Source organism: Ammospiza caudacuta, chromosome 11 (assembly GCF_027887145.1).
Source record: "Ammospiza caudacuta isolate bAmmCau1 chromosome 11, bAmmCau1.pri, whole genome shotgun sequence".
NCBI lineage: Eukaryota > Metazoa > Chordata > Aves > Passeriformes > Passerellidae > Ammospiza > Ammospiza caudacuta.
In genome coordinates, this window is record NC_080603.1 from 8,365,201 (window position 1) to 8,383,316 (window position 18,116).

General features: G+C 43.5%; 1 protein-coding gene across 7 annotated transcripts in view; it reads right to left on the minus strand.

Moving 5' to 3' along the window:
- The window catches only part of ARMC8 (armadillo repeat containing 8), a 60,980-nt gene that overhangs the window by 682 nt on the left and 42,182 nt on the right, over positions 1 to 18,116 (minus strand). For all 7 annotated transcript variants that reach the window (XM_058812624.1, XM_058812626.1, XM_058812627.1 and 4 more), the window contains 12 exons: positions 16,964 to 17,024; positions 14,012 to 14,212; positions 11,285 to 11,380; positions 9,869 to 9,951; positions 9,514 to 9,595; positions 8,236 to 8,322; positions 7,156 to 7,248; positions 6,544 to 6,693; positions 4,789 to 4,884; positions 2,747 to 2,842; positions 2,208 to 2,280; positions 1,214 to 1,307 (listed from right to left, as the gene is read on the minus strand). In XM_058812624.1, coding sequence (XP_058668607.1) covers positions 1,214 to 1,307; positions 2,208 to 2,280; positions 2,747 to 2,842; positions 4,789 to 4,884; positions 6,544 to 6,693; positions 7,156 to 7,248; positions 8,236 to 8,322; positions 9,514 to 9,595; positions 9,869 to 9,951; positions 11,285 to 11,380; positions 14,012 to 14,212; positions 16,964 to 17,024 — 1,212 coding nt within the window. The remainder of the gene's footprint in view (positions 1 to 1,213; positions 1,308 to 2,207; positions 2,281 to 2,746; positions 2,843 to 4,788; positions 4,885 to 6,543; positions 6,694 to 7,155; positions 7,249 to 8,235; positions 8,323 to 9,513; positions 9,596 to 9,868; positions 9,952 to 11,284; positions 11,381 to 14,011; positions 14,213 to 16,963; positions 17,025 to 18,116) is intronic.

An 18,116-nucleotide genomic window follows, 5' to 3' on the forward strand; every position in this document is an offset into this window, starting at 1 on the left:
GCAGCAGCAGCTTCATGGGCAGGCTCAGAGTGGGCCAGCAGAGAGGGAGGGAGGATGGCTGAGGAAAAGGCTCCCTCACTTCGGAAGGATCTGGCCCGCGGTGCAGAAACGCTCTGTGGGGGTTGTAACTGTTAAAGAATCCCCCTGGCATCCAAGGATAACCTGATCCAGCCAAGGGCACTGGATCCCAGCACAAACTGAGGCACCCCCAGCATGGGGGGCTTGGGAGGTGTGTTATACACACCCTCCAAAATCCCACAGGAGCAGGCACTGAAGAGCAATTGCTTTCTGTAATGCAGGTGTACCATGAAAAGCAGGTCTTTGAGCTGAGAAATCAAGGAGTGTCAACTCAGAATATACTAAAGGCACATTAGTCCTGTCAGGAATCCTGTAGGAATCCTGGTCCCACCAAAAGCATACAGTGAGGTAAGTGGGAGGAAGGAGCCAGTCTAATAATGCAATTGATGTAATCTAATATTGCACAACATTTTTGTTAAAACAAAAACACCTCCCACCAGTCTGGAGTTGCAATTCCATCATCACATGGGCTAATTCTGAGTTTCCTCCCATCTGAAGTGAGACACTTTGCTCTTCCTTTGTCCCCCACAGCTCCCAGCCTGCTACCATGACCTTAACACACTTTTCCAGGACCTGATACAACTCATGAACACAGAAGAAGATTATTTATAGATTATTTATTTGTTTCTTCCCAGCTTCCTGCTGTGATCACAAGCCATAATAGCTCATGGGGGGCTGGTGTGGCAGCAGTGGGATATCAAAATGTTCCTCATTATCATTTTCAGTGCTAATACTCTGGCATAGTTTTTAAGATGAGAAGCCCTAACTTTACTTCAAAGATGTCTAAGAACACTAGAACATCTTTCATAAAACCAAGAATACCAAATTTAATGCATTTCAAAAACAACTGCACTGTTTTGAGTTGTGTTGTCTGTATGTGACATCTTCCAAAGATCAGATTTCCTCCTTTATGGGCTGTTGCTAACTGTAGGTGGGATAATTGCAAAAGGTTAACATAAAACCCCAGAAATTGTCAGTAACTGTTTTGGTTTTACACATGTTTGGGAAGCAGCCAGATGATCTGTGTGGATACTAACACAGGTAACAGCACAGGTGTGTGCAAAGTTACTGTTGGGCTTAATTAGTTAAAAATAATTTAACAGCTGTGGTGATCTTGTGTTATCTTCATACTCACTTGTCACACAGATTGGGATCTGAGGACTGACTCAGTTTGTGTAGAATATCCACCACTCCCATGTCTCGGAGTTTGTCCTGGCGCTCCTGTGAACCTGCAACAACAACAACAACAACCCCAGTGCTGGGAGTGGCACCAGCCCCAGGGGCTGCAGGGAGCAGGAACCAGCTAAAGGAGGGGTGAGGAGCAATGTCCACCCACAGCACAGCCATGGAAACACACCCTCAAACTCCCCAGGGAGCTCCAGCTTCTTTTGCTGTGCTCTGTGTTTGGAATCAAGAACATCTTGAAGGCAAAAATCTTTATCCTAAGGTATCCTGACTTCAGCTGTTTCATTCTCATCTCTGATCTCACAGGATTTGGATGCAGAGAACATTCCCCTGGAGGTGTTTCTGAGCCTCACTTTTGCCCTCTCCTCCTCTCACCATATGCACCTGAGCAGCACCATCCCTCAGCCCCCTCCTGGTAACCTCCCACTCTGCCAGGCCATGACTTCTCACCAAATGCCTTATCCATTGCTCCCAGTTCCACCCACAAGTCCTTTAACCGGTTTTGGCTCAAGCCACTCAAACCAACTATACTGAGGAAAATTTCTTTGCCAGAAATCCCCTTCTAATCCATTTATTCTCTCCAGTGAACTTGTTCCCTCCAAGAATGAGTTTCCACAGCCCCTTTAAGATCTGGAAGCTCCTACAATAATTCTCTTTTGCTCCAGTAGTTTAGAGACTTGAGAGAAATGCTACAGGTGAAAACCTCCCCTGTGTCTCTCCAGCTCCTGTTTATTGTCACTGTGTCCTTGTGCCTCCCCCAGAGAGCTCTCTGCATCCTCCTCAGTGCCTCCTGACCACTCCCACATTCCATACTACACCTATAATGATGTTTCCCATTACACTTTGGATCCCAATGCACTGTGCACTGCAAATATTGCTATTCAACAAAAGCTTTTTGATCAGGATAGTAACTTGTCTATGCATTAATAAGGAGGGTTTCTTACCTTCCTCTTCATTCCATATGAGATTAGATATACAGAACATGGCAGCAAGCTGTAGTTTAGCATTTGAATGACTCTAAATATAGAAAAAGAGAACTCAAGTTTAGAAGAAGAAATTCAGAAATTCACAATACTTGTATTTTGGCATTCATTATGTAATAAATAAGATAGAAAAGCTGGGATTAATTCTTATCTATAACTTCTCTCAAACATAGGGTCATAATATAAGGCACTTGAGTAGTGGTCAATCACTTCCTTCCAAATGTTTACTGACATCTTCAATATATGCCTTTTCCAAGTTCATTAAATGTTTCTATGTAGATGAAGTCACTGTAATGTTTTTATAGGAAATAACCCTTGGATTTTCGTTTTAGTCAGTTCCTCTGTACACCTCTGCCATCCAGAACTGCACTTACACCCCACTGGTTATATGGAAATTAAATGCATGATAGTGAATAATTCACATAAAAATCCTAAAGCACTTTCCTCTTTTCAGTCCTGCAAAAGACCAACACAAATCCTTTAAGAGAAATCCCCCTTACCATGTAGTATTTGATTTTCTGCAGGATGTCATCATTGGTCATAATCAGTTCTTTTGCTGTTGTGCCATCTGCTATATTGGCAAGGATACACAATGTCTGAAAGGGAGAAAAACTGGGAAGTTATTTGGCCCCAGATCACATCCCATGACAGCCTCTCTGACAGCTCTGAACTTGGGACAAACAACTCCTTCAATTAGTTTTAATATCTTTAATCTGGAGTTTCCAGCTTGCTCACATCTAGGGCCAATGCCAAGGAGTCACCAGCTGTGGGGAGCAGCCCTGGCCAAAAACATTGATCACCATTTTAAAATGAAGAGCAGCACTCATCAATTCATTGCCAGGAAGAACATTTTAAGTCTCTTATGGAAATCTGCAACATATAGGAAAGAAAACATTCCCCAGAATATAAAGCAGTCTGTTCTGTAGCAGTGGCTGGGGGGAAAGGAAAAACAACAAAGCCCAACCATTTCCACCTCATTCTTAAGGCCAGGAAAAGGTGAGACAGAGGCATTCCTGCTGATCTGGCAGAGCAGTCATTTGTTTTCAGCAAGTCTAATCACAGCTGTCACCTGCAGAGCTAACTCCAGCTACTTCTGCAGCTGTTTAATTTCTTTAAAATTACAGAAGCCATCCCACAGGATGCCCTTGAAGCACCCTGGCCCACACTGGCACTACCTGCACAGAGCTTTGACTGGCACAGCCCCTTCCCTGGCTCTCAGGGTCACCAGGAGATGCTCCACAAGCTCCTTCCCAAAGAACTTGACCATCTTTTCTGGACATGCTGGGAGGACACTGGAGCAGGATCAGCACTTGTATGTGCTTGTGTCTAAGCTGCACTGCACTGTGTCAGCAGCTGCAGAGACTAATTACTTCCAAGCTGCTAATTACATCCTGATGAGGCTGGCAGTGACAGACACAATCACTGTCCTGCTGCAAGCAGGGGTTCTGGTGTGCAGATAGGTACTACTGGATCTTGAAATAAGAGCCAGCTGCACCACAGGGACCAAGGAAATGCTCAGTGGATATAGGCCCCAAACTCCAAAGCCCATATTCAGCCCCAGCCCTTTCCCAAGTGTCCTGGTTCTCCTGTGAAATAATTCAGATAGGTGTGGCTAAGTGAATAACCTACAGCAATAAAGGCCATTCCTGTCACCACAGCTTTAGCAGGAAGACCTATCTAGACACATGGGGTTAATTCTCAGCTGTTTCAAAACCATTGTGTCACTAAACTTGCTAGCAAGAGTCTTTGGAGATTTTTTTTGCTAATTTTGCACTTAAATTGCCAAAGAATGCCTGTTGCCCTTCAGCTTGCTCTTCCCTGAGCAGGGATTTAGACCAGCTCTACTCCTACACTCATTTCCCCTTCTGTTTGCTACCCATATCCAACCTAAGCCAAAGCAATCCTCTAGCATCTCCCACAGCTCCTTGCTGCCCCCATCCTTCCACACACCCCATATGAGGAAGGAACACAGTTCTCCCACTACCTGTCTTGCCTGGCACAAGAGTTATCCAGCCAAATCCTGCCCAGCTATCCTCTAGTTGCTGCTTTACACCCCCACAGCAGCTGTCCTTGTATATTGGCTCCAGGATGCCATTCCCTGCTGGCCATCTCCTCTTTCCCTCTACCTTTCCCCTTGCAGATTGGGGTTTTTTTTAACTTTTAATTTGGCAGGCCAGGTCCCTCCCCACTTTTTCCTGGGCTCCACCAGGATGCTCCTTCCCCTCCTAGTGCTTCTCTTCTATTCCTACTGATCCCTTCCAGCCATGCAACAGCCCCAATTTAATTCTTCTGCTCTCACACCCCTCTTCTCTTTGCCAAACCTACATTTGCAAAACCAATCTGAATTCAGTTCAAACAATTTTGTAAAAATCCATTAGAAAGAAAAACATTCTTGTAGGTACTCAAGTTATTCATCTGACAGATCTCAGTAAAATATTCACAGCACATTATAATCCCAAACAAAAATGACATGTTGTGAAGAGTAAACATTCTTTGCTCTTATATTTTATTCTGCCAAGACAACACAAAACACAAAAGGTACCTGCTCTTTGACTTCTATATTGTGCTCCCCTTCCAGAATGAGGGTCACTGCTTGCATGATTTGCTTCCCATGAGTACTCATTATGTGGTCTATGTGCTGCCAAAGCAAGGATGAAATACATTTAGTGTAACTCCCCAGATAAGGAAGGGACATTCCTGCTTGAATCACTCCAAGTGAGGAGTAGCAACACTGCACACAGAGCACTGCTCCCAAACCAAGAATTAATCACAGCATAAACACTTCAGAAAATTCTTCTTCATGTAGAGCCTGCTTTTGTCTGAGAGAGCATCACATGAGCCTTGGTGATGCCTTCCCTGTCACCTGGAGAGGTGACACTGCTGTCCCAGCTGCCAGGCTGAGGCCTGAACCCTGCTGACCCATGCTCTAAATGTGTGATCTGCAGTTGGAAACAACCACTTCCCTTCTGATAACCAGGGGTAATATCAGAGAGGAGTGAGAAAACTGATGTTTCTTCTCTGGTATTTGCTACTCTTGCAGGGACACTGTGCCCAGATCCAACAACCACATTTCCAAAGCCTTACAGGGCAGAGAAATAAGCCAGATGCATTGGTTATTGTCTGAGAAACTGCCCTAAGTTCACAGGGTCACAGCTCAAAAGTCACCTGATGACAGACTATGAACACCTACACTAGAATAACAGAGAAAAGATTAAACAAGATCTACTGGATTAGTTGATGCCAAACACCTCAGGAGTGGCAGCAAACAGAACCAGAGATGACCAGCACACAGCACACTACAATTCTTTTAAGACCCCAGGGATTATTGTAGAACTTATTAAATTTGCTAATAATGGGATTTCATTGGAAAGCTGCTGGATGAGTTATTCTGGAGTGAATTTTGGGTAAAGGCTGAAAATGGCTGGTTCTGGCTCTAAAACCTGCCATAGGAAGCAGTGAAGCTGGCACATAGCTCCAGATGGAGAACACCTTAAATGACAGTGACAGTTCTCAGGGTGAATTCAATGAATGACAGGCTATTAAGCTCTGTCACATTAAGACAGAGCTAATTTTCTATAAAAGTTATTGAGACTCAATGAGTGAGAATATCAAAAGATTTTTTACATTGACCTTTTTCTGGTAGAAACACAGTATGTGATAAATGCACAGAGAGGCCTCATGGGGTTTCCCCTCAAAAATGTTGGCTTGCCAAATTCTTGCTGCATATTTTCCCTCTGTTCTTCACAGGGGATTACACCTTTCTTTTCCTCCATGACTATCTCTTTCTCCTTATCAAAAACAACTCCTGGACTTAAATTTTCTAACCACTTTATTTCAGGGTGTAAAATGAACGTCTGCATTTTGTGAGTGCACAGTCTTACACCAAATTCACAAAGCCAGTACTACCTATGTAGATGGTAAGAAAAGATGCATTTCAAGTGCCAAGGAAGAAGAAAGACAGGTATCTTTGAGATCTGGACCTTCCTGTACACTGACTCAATGGTGCAACCCTCAGTGTTGTTTTGGACAAGTTTCACAGAGAAACTGCTATGAAAATAATGTTGCAAAGAGCTAAATGCAATGGAATTGAGCATTAAATGAAAATGTCTAGCATTACAGTGTTTCCATGGATGCAGAGGATTCGTTCAAATACCTTCTCACACTGATTTGCACATTTGCTTACAGATATTCAAATAAATCCAAGTGGTGTTAAAACAGGAAAATGTCCTGCACAGAAGCACTGGATTGGCTGCTTGTTTGATCAGCTTTCAGAAGGTCTGTGTGCAGCTCTACTTACTGGGCGAGTGGAGAGAAGATTCCTGAGCAGTCCCAAGGTTTTCATCAGAACATTTACATCGGAATCAGAAAGCAACTGAAACAACTGCTCTGTGCTCAGACCCCGCAGGATGTCTGACTTGATCTTCTGTTCTGCTTGAAATGCCATGTTCTGAAACAGACACACCTTTTAATGGATTTTTTTACCTGGGCTTTCATTCTTTTAGTAGACTATTCCCTACAAGAATATATCCTTCCTAAATTAATCTTGCAAAAAGGCTGTAATTTATGAGTAACTGCTACACAGTGAATTCAATTTTCACATTGTCTTACACCTGACCTGGTTATTACCTGCTTTTATTTTCCCCCTGGCATGCTACTACTGACAGTACCGCTTCCTTGAATGATCTTGGCAACAAAATTAGTACTAGAACTGAAGAATTTGCTTTACTTTATGGATTAATGGGTGAAGTGCTCCAGGCTGATGCTGTTTTTCTTCTGCAGTTTGGCGGAACAACAAGGCAGATTTCAATTATGTCACTGTTAATAACAACTGACAAGTTCTACAAGATACGTTCCCAAGCTTTTTAAGGTACACAGTCACAAGTGCTATTTCACTGGGTGTCCTACTCACCATTAAAGCCCAAATGCCGTTCACTCGCAAGGCAAGATTTTCACTCTGGGTTAAACTACATAGAAGTTCTATGGCTCCTGATTCTAAAATAGGCTGAAAGAAGGAGGGAAAAACAGATCTTTACAACACTACTTAGACTAACTGCATGTATGAAAATACTAAAAATATACTCCTTGTATTTTATTCTTGAGCTTACAACATGTCCAGTGCCCACATGAACTGGCCATACCACACCCCATATCCATGACCATTTCAAAGTAGGTGTTATGAAAAAAAGTCAGATCAAGGCAGCGGCTTTCTCCTATGTCTGTGTTTGTGGAGACATGGATGCACACACATTTGTATATACATCACCTCACACTGCTGCTCACACCCCACAAACACTTGACCTGCAGTCTGCTAAAAAAAGCCCCATGGGTGACCTCATGGCCAGTGAACTGTGCTTGGCATTATTTCAGTTAATTTGCTGTCTCACAGATATGACTGAAGCCACCAAGACCAACTGATAATTTGGTAATCCATAGAGCCCTGCAGGATCCCACACACAGCACAATCTTGAAAATATTTTCTGTAATTAAGAACTATTTTAGACTTGGGGAATTGTTGCACTGCTGTGGAGTGTTGATTTGTGTGTCTGATCTGTATGAAACACAGACTCTGCAGAACCAGATATCCTGTACTGCTCATCAGAGAACAATAAAAACACAAGACTCAGCAAAGCCAGCATTTTCAGCATTACAGTAGCAGTAATTCTCTAAGACAATGGATCACATTGCAAATTATCAGTGTGGTTTCTTCTTGTTTATGATCTTTTTAGATAGCAATGTTTTAAAAGTAAAAAGGAAATGACAAAACTTCATGTCTGCTTCTTTTCTTTAGAGACCAAATTAACTGTCACAGCACTGTAAGCAGATGATTTTTTTTTGTTCTCAAGCCATCAGTTGCACAGCTCTGTAACATCACAGCTCCATAACATGTCACAAGCAATGACTACCAATTAACATGCCTTTATGCTAACTGAACCATGGTGTAATCTCACTTCAGTCCATCCCCTCTCCCTGCTGCTGGCCAAGTACTCACCTCCTTGCTTGGAGAGAATTCCAGAAGAAGATTGCATAGCGTGGAAGATGCTACTACAAGAATTTCATTTGGAGCATTCTGTAAAACCTGCAGGCAGAAGGGAGAGAGAGGAATTCTGTTAGCAGGATAATGAAGAGATCACTAAAATGGAATACCTGGAATTATGCTGTAGCTGGATATTCCAGACTTCAGGAGGTGCTTCCATGCTAGCAATGCAAACCCAGTCTGATACACATCACAGGACAAGTTGGAGCAATTCATTATTTCACAGAAATCACACTTGAGAGCTTTCAGTCCAATTTAGTAGAAATCAGTGGGGACAAGCCCTGCTCTGCAAAGGACACATATGCAGAGGAAGCTCCAGGAGCCTCTTCAACCCCTTTGTACCTCGTGCTAAGCACAACACAGCAAATTCTCTAAGGAGCATCCTCTCAGAGGAGCACAGCCTGAGTCAAATTTTGGTCCCTTATGTCTGCCTGGATCTCCAGCAGCACCAAAACACCAACTCCTGAACCAAACATGTTCCTCACTTGTTCCCTACTGCCAACAACATCTTCTGTGCTCCAGTCATTTCACTTCTGAACAGACAAGTCAAGGTGACTTCAGGAGATTCCTATGGGTGTCAATACTGCCCAAGCCTTCAGGTATGCAAGCAGTCTGTTCTGCATTTTCAAGGTCTCCAAGATGTTGAAACTGAGAAACTGGTTTATTATGTGTGTTTATGATAGTGACATTACAGGCTGAGAGATGACATATATCTTACACACTTGAATCTCAATCTTGTGGAAAATTACTCTATATGACAATGTGTCTTTTTAAAGGTCTTTCTGAGCTCTTTGATTTCAACTATAGAATCTGCAATGAGATGTAAGAGGTAGAGAATCACAGGAGAAAACACAGATGTAAATTCTCTTACAGAGCTCACAGACCAAGTCTGAACCGTGCCATCCAGCCTGAGTCTGACATTAAGGGACATGTAGTGCTTGTAGTGTCCTGTGTGACCATTGAGAATAATTGAGTTTCCCTCACTGATGACAAAAAATCGCCCAAAAACAATAATGAAAAAAAGGAAACAAAAAACCAACCAAAATCAAGCACGCTTGCTGCTGTTGCTTTTTGTTGACTTATGACTCTCTTAGGAGAAGGCCCCAGGATTTTGATTTCTAGGTAATTTGTATCATCATTCTACAGCAAAGCATGCCAACTGAACAGACACCCTGTGTTCCTTGAATGGACCAGAACACTCCAGGCACTGAGACCCGACTGCTCCTCACTTACCTTCATTAAAGGCTTCCATACAGCATGATCCTGAAAACTTGTCCTGAGCTGCTGGACAGAACGGGACAAACTGTGCAAACATCTGGAATGGAAGAGAAATCCTCCCTGTGAGACATGCACACCCCCATGGGCACTGCTGTACACACCCTGCTGCCCCACAAAGATTCCTGAGCTGGGAGGGAGGCAAGGAGAAACCTGGGAACAGCCAGGAGAAAACCCTGCACCTGCCCAGGATTACTGCCCCTCTCCCCCAGGAGGGCTCCCAAGAGCAGAAGTGAGATCAGAGTGGTTCTCAGGCAGTGACAGGAGTTCTCCCAGTGCAGCCCAGGCTCTGCAGGGACAAGGACAGGCTCACCTGACTGCAGCCAAGCGCACCTTGATGCTGGACTCGGACAGGCCGTTAACGATGCGGTCCATCATGTTCTCAGTCTCAATGATCTGCACCAAAGAACTCAGGTCAGTGCACAGCTCACAGCATCCATGGCTTACTGGGGTTTGGCTGCAGCATCTTCAGTGTTACATATAAAAACTGCAGCTAAAACCAGCATGCCACACTCTCTTGCCAGATTAAGTGGAAATTTTGTGTATCTACAGACAATTAGGAAATAAAAAATCTGATGTTCCACTATGGCTTTTAATCAAGCAACAAGAGGGTGATTTTTATATATAAGTATCCATCTCTTTATATAAACACATAAATTACCCTTAATGTCATATTAAAACAAAAGTGAGCATGTGTGAGTGCACACAACATATAAAATCTACAGATCAGAGATAGGTTGTAGAGCTGTGAGCTCTAGATAAAAAACATCTAGTAGCTCACCTGCCATACTTAGACAAGGCCAGCACAAACACTTAAGACCAGTACAAAAGGCAGTTAATACCCAGATGAATGATGGATTTTGCATAATAAATCAACTTTGGCATGTACACAGCCACTGCTTATTAAAAGCTGTGTAAAAGGAGAACCTTCACTATTAACAAAAGCAACAAAACAGGAGTTTATGGTGTTGAATTCTGGAGATTTGAATGGTTCCCCACTGATAAATCCTCCTGATGTTATCTTTTCACCCTCTGTTTACCTGCCTCTTCCTTCTGCCCTTCCCTTTTAACCAGCAAACAAACTCAGAAAACATTCCTGTCTTCTGCACTTGCTATATGACACTGCAAATCCATGATTAATTTTAAAAAATGCTCCTTCTAATTATTCATTTATTAAGTTCCCCCCACTTTCCACACATTAATTTTTAACTATGTGAGTGACCCAAGCAACCAATCTCTTTGCTGTAATCTTTGAATCACCAACTGCTTTGTTATGACAGTGCAAGGCCTTGGTCACTTGAGAATCAGGAAACAAATTCTGACTTTGTTTATGAGCAGACTTTCCAGAGGTTTTTTAAACATTTGTCATATAATGGAATAAATGAGAACAGAGGTGTATTGTCTGTCTCAGAACACAAGTTTCAGAAATTTCTCATATGCCACAACAATATTCCTTATGAGTAGCCAAGTACCAAAAATGCTGAAGGAAAACTCCTTGCGCAAGTCTAGTTCATCACTGTGAAGATGCTCACACAACTAAACTTTTGTTATACTCTGATAGCAGGACATTAATTTTTCCTCCAATTCCACAAAATATGAAAATTCCTATTAATGGAGGAGAGAGGCCTCATTTCAACGTATTAGCATCATAACGGGGAGGCCCCTGGGAGGGTGGGAATTGCTGCTTTCCCTGTGGCTGAGCAGACCCCAGCAGGCTCCCTGGGCTCACCTTTTTGCGGATGTCCTCGTCGTTGGCCCCCAGCGAGGCGTAGAGCTTGAAGGCAGCCTGGCGCAGCTCATGAGCGTGCTTCAGGTCATGGTCCAGCTGGGAACACAGCACAGGCTCAGCCCCCAGAGCAGCTGCAGTGTCATATTCTGCTTTGTTCTACACTGCTGCTTACCCACTGTCTTGGTCTGCCACCCCAGAGGCAGCCAGAAGCACAAGGAGCTGCCCCCTGAGCTCATCATGCAATAACCAGAATTAAGACTATGGCTCATTTCTCTACTCAGTAATAGAGAGGACAACTTTGTCTTCAATTTGAGGCCAAAACAAGGTTAGGACTCTATCAAGACCATATTCAGGTAAAAGTTATTCTTATCTCTCAACAGAGACTTACAGGAACTAGCCAGAAGGAGTGAAAATACTGAGAGAGAATCAAGACAAGTCTTATCAAGAGAACTGAAGCAAAACCAGGAGCCAAAGTTGGTCTCTAAATCTCATGCCATGTTAAGGAGGGTGAGGTTGGATACCAGGAAAAGGTTTTTCCCCCAGAGGGTGCTGGGGCACTGAACAGCCTCCCCAGGGAATGGGCACAGCCCCAGGGCTGCCAGAGCTCCAGGAGAGTTTGGACAATGCTCTCAGGGGTGCCCAGGGTGGGACTGTTGGGGTGTCTGTGCAGGGCCAGCAGCTGGACTCGATGATCCCTGGCGTCTCTTCCAGCTCAGCATATTCTACTATTTTATGATAATTAATGGGAGCACTAAAGGCATCATAAAATAGTGGTGTTTGAGATTGACCTTGCTTGGAACAGCAAATTTGGGCTCTCAGATCTCCTCATGTTCTCCGCTGAGAATAATTCTGTGACTGACTATCCTCAAAACTCAGTTCCAAAATGTTCTACCAAACAATGCAATCTTCAAAGTCTACACAAAATGCCAGGAAAATGACAGTATAAAGTAGAAAAGTGCTGAAATAAAAGAAATGTCAAAAATAAAGCTCTATGAGTAATTCTCTCCAGTGCAGCTATATTGGAGCAGAAGTATTAAAATATTATTTTATAAATATTTTAATATTATGTTATAAATATTTTAAGCAGACAAGTTCTCTGTTTGGCAGATTCCTCACTCACTCCTCACGTAGTTTTACCTTACAGGGTGCAGTTCCAAGCACTCTGTTCAAAGTCAGTACCCTGGATTCCCAGCTGGCTGCCTCTACAGAGTTACTGCACACTCAGAGCACTGTCATAATATTTAGAATTGCCCCACTCACTTTTGGAACCTGATCATATTTTTGATGCTACAGCCAACATCCATTACTCCTCAATAAGCTGCTAAACTTCTTTTTGCTCAGTTTTTTATACTGTAACTAATTTTTTTTAATGTTTCATTTGCATTTTTACAGAGCATTCAAGAGGCTCTCTATGCAGAATTAACCCCATTCTATCAGGGTCACAGAAATTACCCTGCCCCTTGGGCCAGTTTTAGAAAAAAAGCAAAGCTCTGTAATGTATTTTTTGGGCTCTTTCTAATAATCAGTTTCAGCAAGACTCCAAGGTACATCTGGTCTCTGTTTATCCAACGTCTTGCAAGTGCAGATAACTCCTAATATGAAACAGTGCACGACATCCACATGCTTTTGTGCTTAAACACAACAGAACCACCTCTGAATTTCAGATTTTCCACAGATCTGACCTAAGAATTGAAAACAAATCTCTCTTCACATGGACTATTCATCTCTTATGAAGCTGACATGTGCTGGTTCCTGAAGGCAAGATGTTTAAACTTGGGAGGATGGGAAGACCAGATACGCACACTTTTGTGTGGTTAATGAAGTCTCCAAAGAGCAGTGACTGAGCCTTGGAGAGTACCAACATCAAAAATCAAGTCCTGCTGCACCTCTGGTCACCTTTCAATTGAGGACCTCAGGCACCAGGTTGTGGCAGCAGCTCTCAGGCCACAGAGGGCGGGCACAGACTTTTTTAGAAAAATCTTGAGAAGCTGTAGGGAACTTAGAGGAAAAGAATTCAAACAATTATTATCTCTCTTTCTGTAACCATTGTTTATAGACATGGTTCTCTAGAGTGTGTTATATTGGTTGATAACCACCAATAGTGTGTGAGGAGTTTTCACTTTGAGACCAATCCAAGTCTTAGGTCTTATAAGAATATGGAGGGGCTTGAGAGCTGGCTTGCAAGCAAAGCTGAGTTAATAGAAGAAATACCAATTGATGATTTTTGAGTGTATCTATAGCAAGGAAGAAGACAAGGCTGTCAGCACAGAAACAGATTAGAAAAGATACATGAACATTTTTGTAAGCTAGACTACATGCATAAGTAGATGTGTCTACGTGCCTTATGAAATTTCTGTCAAACTTTTGCCAATTATATTGACATTAATTGCTTTGCACCAATGAATATAATAAGTTATTGTGATGTAGTTAATGACTTAAGATCACGCTTCTTTAAGAGTATATAAGCTGGAGAACATGCAGAATAAAAAACTTTTTCTTCTTAGACCCTGATCATGTGTGTATGTCACATCCAGCCTAACAGTGACATAAGAACTGTAGATTTCTAACAATAAAGTGTCTTTATGGATCATGAAATCAATGCTATGTGGTACCAGACTGGGGGCCCTACCACACCAGGTTTAACCAGGTTTAAAAAGGCCCATCCTGAGCTGGTTTCTTTTTGGTTTTGCCCTTTCCTCAAGGCCAAGAGCAGGTCAGGGAGCTCACCCTCTTGATGTCGGTGATGGCGCTGACGGAGCTGGGGTACTTGAAGTAGTCGGCCAGCATGACGATGAGGTGGTCGGTGATGCTGGCCATCCTCTGCAGCTCCACGTCTGTCTCTATCAGGTAGGCCAGAGTCTCTGCCCCCTCCACCCTCTCCTCCAGCAGTCTGTCCTTACTGCACATTCGAACCAAGCATGGCAGAGTCTGCAGAGATGAAATAAAAGGAGTTTCTAGTGTAGCTGCATTGATAAAGAAACTCCAAAGAAATGAAACAACTGTCCTACAGCAATGCTCTGCAGTGTTCTTTAGATAAGAACTTTCACACACACATTTCAGTAGGTTCAGAGACTCCACACACAGAAGAATTGTTCAGGCATTGCTGAGTGTACAATGTCCTACTTTCACACAACCTCTCAGCCAAAATCATGCAATGTTTGGAAGTAAACATAAACAAAGTTTGACAAAGCCTTGTAAAAATTTTTATAAATCCCCTCAGAAGTTGATATTTTCACAGGCCTGTTCTTGCTACATACCAGAACCAAAAGTACCCAAGCTGCCCTCAAGCACTTGACCCCCCCTGCCCTTCTATGATCCAGGATTAACTAAGGACAATGCAGTCAGAAATAATCTCAGGGTTCCTTTCCCACACACTGGCTGCCTGGAGCAGAGGGTAAGGGAGGAATACTCCTCAGCAAGCAGCATATTTGATCAACCAGAAAAGCTAACCTGGAATCCAGGTCCATTCTGCCTTCCCTGACATCCCCTCTACCTTGGTTACACCCACACAACAGTTTTGCTCCACCTTCTCTACTGAAACAGAAAAACCAATCAAGTCTTTCTTTACCAGAAGCCCAAGGAAAAGTACTTAACTCTGGACAGGCCAATTCTCCAAGAGCTGGGACTCTGCTCCCTCAAGCCTTCCAAATATGAAAATGGACAAGGAATAACACCAAGGTTTGTGCTTGTGCAATGCCACCAAGTTCAACAGAATAACTCTGGTAAATGTGGCTCAGAGGTATGTTGTGGGGACCTGAAATAACATCTACCCATTGACTGTTCAAATTCAATAGATAAATACCCGATCTCCATTGCACAGGAAACAGGACTTGCCTGCATATTTTAGAAAGCTAGATGCCACCTCAAAGACTGTCACTGAGGTGGTGAATCTTGCAGCTAATCCAGTGAGCCAAAGCACTCCCTTCTGCAGACCTGGCCTTGAGGCAGCAGGGAAGATTGTACACAGGCTCTCAAAAATTACATCCATGTGGAGTGAGAAAGAAAAGAAATAAAGAATTCCATGTCTAAATCACAAAGACAATGTATTTCTTAATTCTTTCCAAGGTCAAATGGCCTGAAATGAAATTAGCTATTTCTTGGAACTCAAGGGTTGGGCATTGTTAAGTCACTGGCTGCATGCACCAAGAAACACAGATCTCATGTTTTTCAACAATAAGCAATTCCATCTGCTCAAAAACAGAGGCAAGAATTCTGACAGACACATTTTAACTGTTCCATTGGACCTACAGGTCAGTACAGTGCAATTAATGCACTGTAGGGGGCTGTGTAGGGGTGTAAGGTGGAAAGCCACAATGCACACCTGGCCAGCAGATAAAAGTCTGGAAATGGACTGTTAAGATGGAATATCTAATTTTCATGGTATGGCTGGGATGTATCTGGGTTATCTGGACAGTTTCATTATTAGGATTCCAGAGAAATCATTTCCCTTCCCATCAAATCCATTATTTATCAGCCTTCCCTGCCCTTCTCAAGGGATTTTATTTTTTCCCATGTTGCAGGCCAACCCACTACCCAAACTGAGCAATGAAAGTAAATTAAAACCATTTTGGAAATACACATTCTTGACTGGTCCCCAAATGCAGAAATTTTGATAGCAAAGGGTCAATAATTCCTGAATGCTAAAGGGGCCATCACTTCAGCTCAGCAGATGTTGAAGGATTTGGGGCTGGATTAAGCACAGGGACACTGTTATCTTGCAAGTATGAGCTTCTGGAGGAGGAATCACTGGGATGCTTTGAACAAGGCAAAGGTTCTGTGCCTTCCTTCTCCCCTCACTTTTTTTTTGTCTACTCTCAAGTACTACAACACTTAATTCCACAGCCTCAAACATGGATTTGTGCTGAAATAGCTTCCACAAGGAAAAAATGCTGCTTTTGCTGTGAGCTGGCCCAAGCACATCCCTTTGCAAAGGTTTCAAAGGATGGTGGTTTTGAACAGGGCCCACGTGGAACATGTGCAGCTCCACAGGGCAGGGTCCAGCTCCCAACAGTGACCTGCCATTGGCAGCAGGCCCTGCTCCCTGTCCCAGGGCAGAGCAGCTCTGGAACATACACGTCCTGACCAGGGCACAGCCCAACATGGGGGATTCATGAAGGGAAGGCATTTCCAAAGAAGAAAGAGGTTTGCAGGAGAGAGGGGTTGGGAGAACAGAACTGTTGCCCCAGTTTTCAGGGGTTGTAGGGAGAAAGGAGGACAGAGAATTGGAGTGTCAATTTGGACCAAAGCTAAGGAAGAGGGTGAGGGAGAATGATGCAGCTTGGCTTCCTCAGCTGTGCAGTACCAGGTGCCAGTGCAGAACAGATGCCAATATGCACACTGGAATGAACAGTACATTGCACTTTCTTGCACAAAAAGACAGGAGGGGCAGGCCTTTGTCTCAGCCAACATGTAGATTTTTTATCTATCATTACTTGGGGAAATAAAGGAAATCAGGAGGCTATTTTGTTTTAATTTAAAAAAAAAAACCTCAGGAGAACTTGGTGCTTTGCAATCTTTGGTGTAACAGATTTTGTGCTACCTTTTATATGAGAAAATAAAACCAGGATAAACCTACATGAGAAAACCTTTTGAACAGAGAACTGTTTGAGGATCTGTCATGGTTAGCTCAAAAAGAATTATTCTGTATTTAAAAGGTGGTTGAAGCAGGACACAGCTCACCTTCAGAACGATGCAGGGATCGTCCGTCCGTATTGCTCCGGCTCTGCACATGGAAGTAAGGCTGCAACAACACAACAAGACACTGTCACCTACCAGGGCTTGGGTGCACTCCAGCTGCTGCACATCATCTTTCCCAATGAATCATCCTCCTGTGTTTGATTTAAATACATCACAGCTTACTAGGCCTGGGCACACAAACTCCTCCAGGTGCACTTTCTGTCAGTTTGCAGCGCAGGAACCCTGGCAGGATCACTGATCAATACACACAGCACACACTGCCACGAAGGGCACACCACCACCCTGCCTGAGCCCCACACCTGTTGTCATCTTATGGCAGGGGTTCCATACTGCTGTCTCCCATCACAAAGGTTCCATACCTTCTTGGAGTTTCTCATGGACATCTCCTCAGAGCACTGACTCTTTCTTCTTCACAAAGCAACTCCGGCTCCCTTCTCACCCAGCCACCCCACTCTTTTATAGCATCTTCTTCTCATTGGTCACAGCTGTGGCCTGTTAAAGCCAGGCCTGCTCCTAATCTTTGATAACTGGCCCAGCTGCAACTCCTTAGGGGTAAGATTACTTTCTACACTATCTTTCTTATATTCTATCCCCCTACATACACCCAAAAGGAATAGCCTGCACTAAGCAAAGGTGCAACACACCCAGACCTTCCTCTAAGTACCTGCCCCTGGGAGTGCAGCCATGAGCACAGGAACACAGCCTGACAGCTCAGGCACAGACATCCAGGCCCTGCCCCAGCCCAGGAGAGGTGGAATTGCTCTGCTGCCTGTCCACTGTGCAGGGACCAGCACGCCCTCACTCACAATGAACCCAGCCAAGGCTCTGACACTGCACCAAGCCAGCATTTGGTCCTTATTAGACAACAGCTCACAGTGGATATGACAACCACAAGGTCTCACACAGCATCAGACACATTCCAAGTTCTTTGCTAATGTACTTGTAAAGTGCCTCAAACTACCAGAAATGCAAAACAGTTCACCCATCAAAGAAAGTGTTTTACTTTGAAGTGGTTTTGTTTTTACCTGCTCTGCTACAAGACAGTGGAATGGAGCTGGAGGGGAACTGCTGTGCACCACTTTCTCTTCTTTTAGCTTCTGAACTAACCACTGGAGCTGGGTTTTATCATGTCACA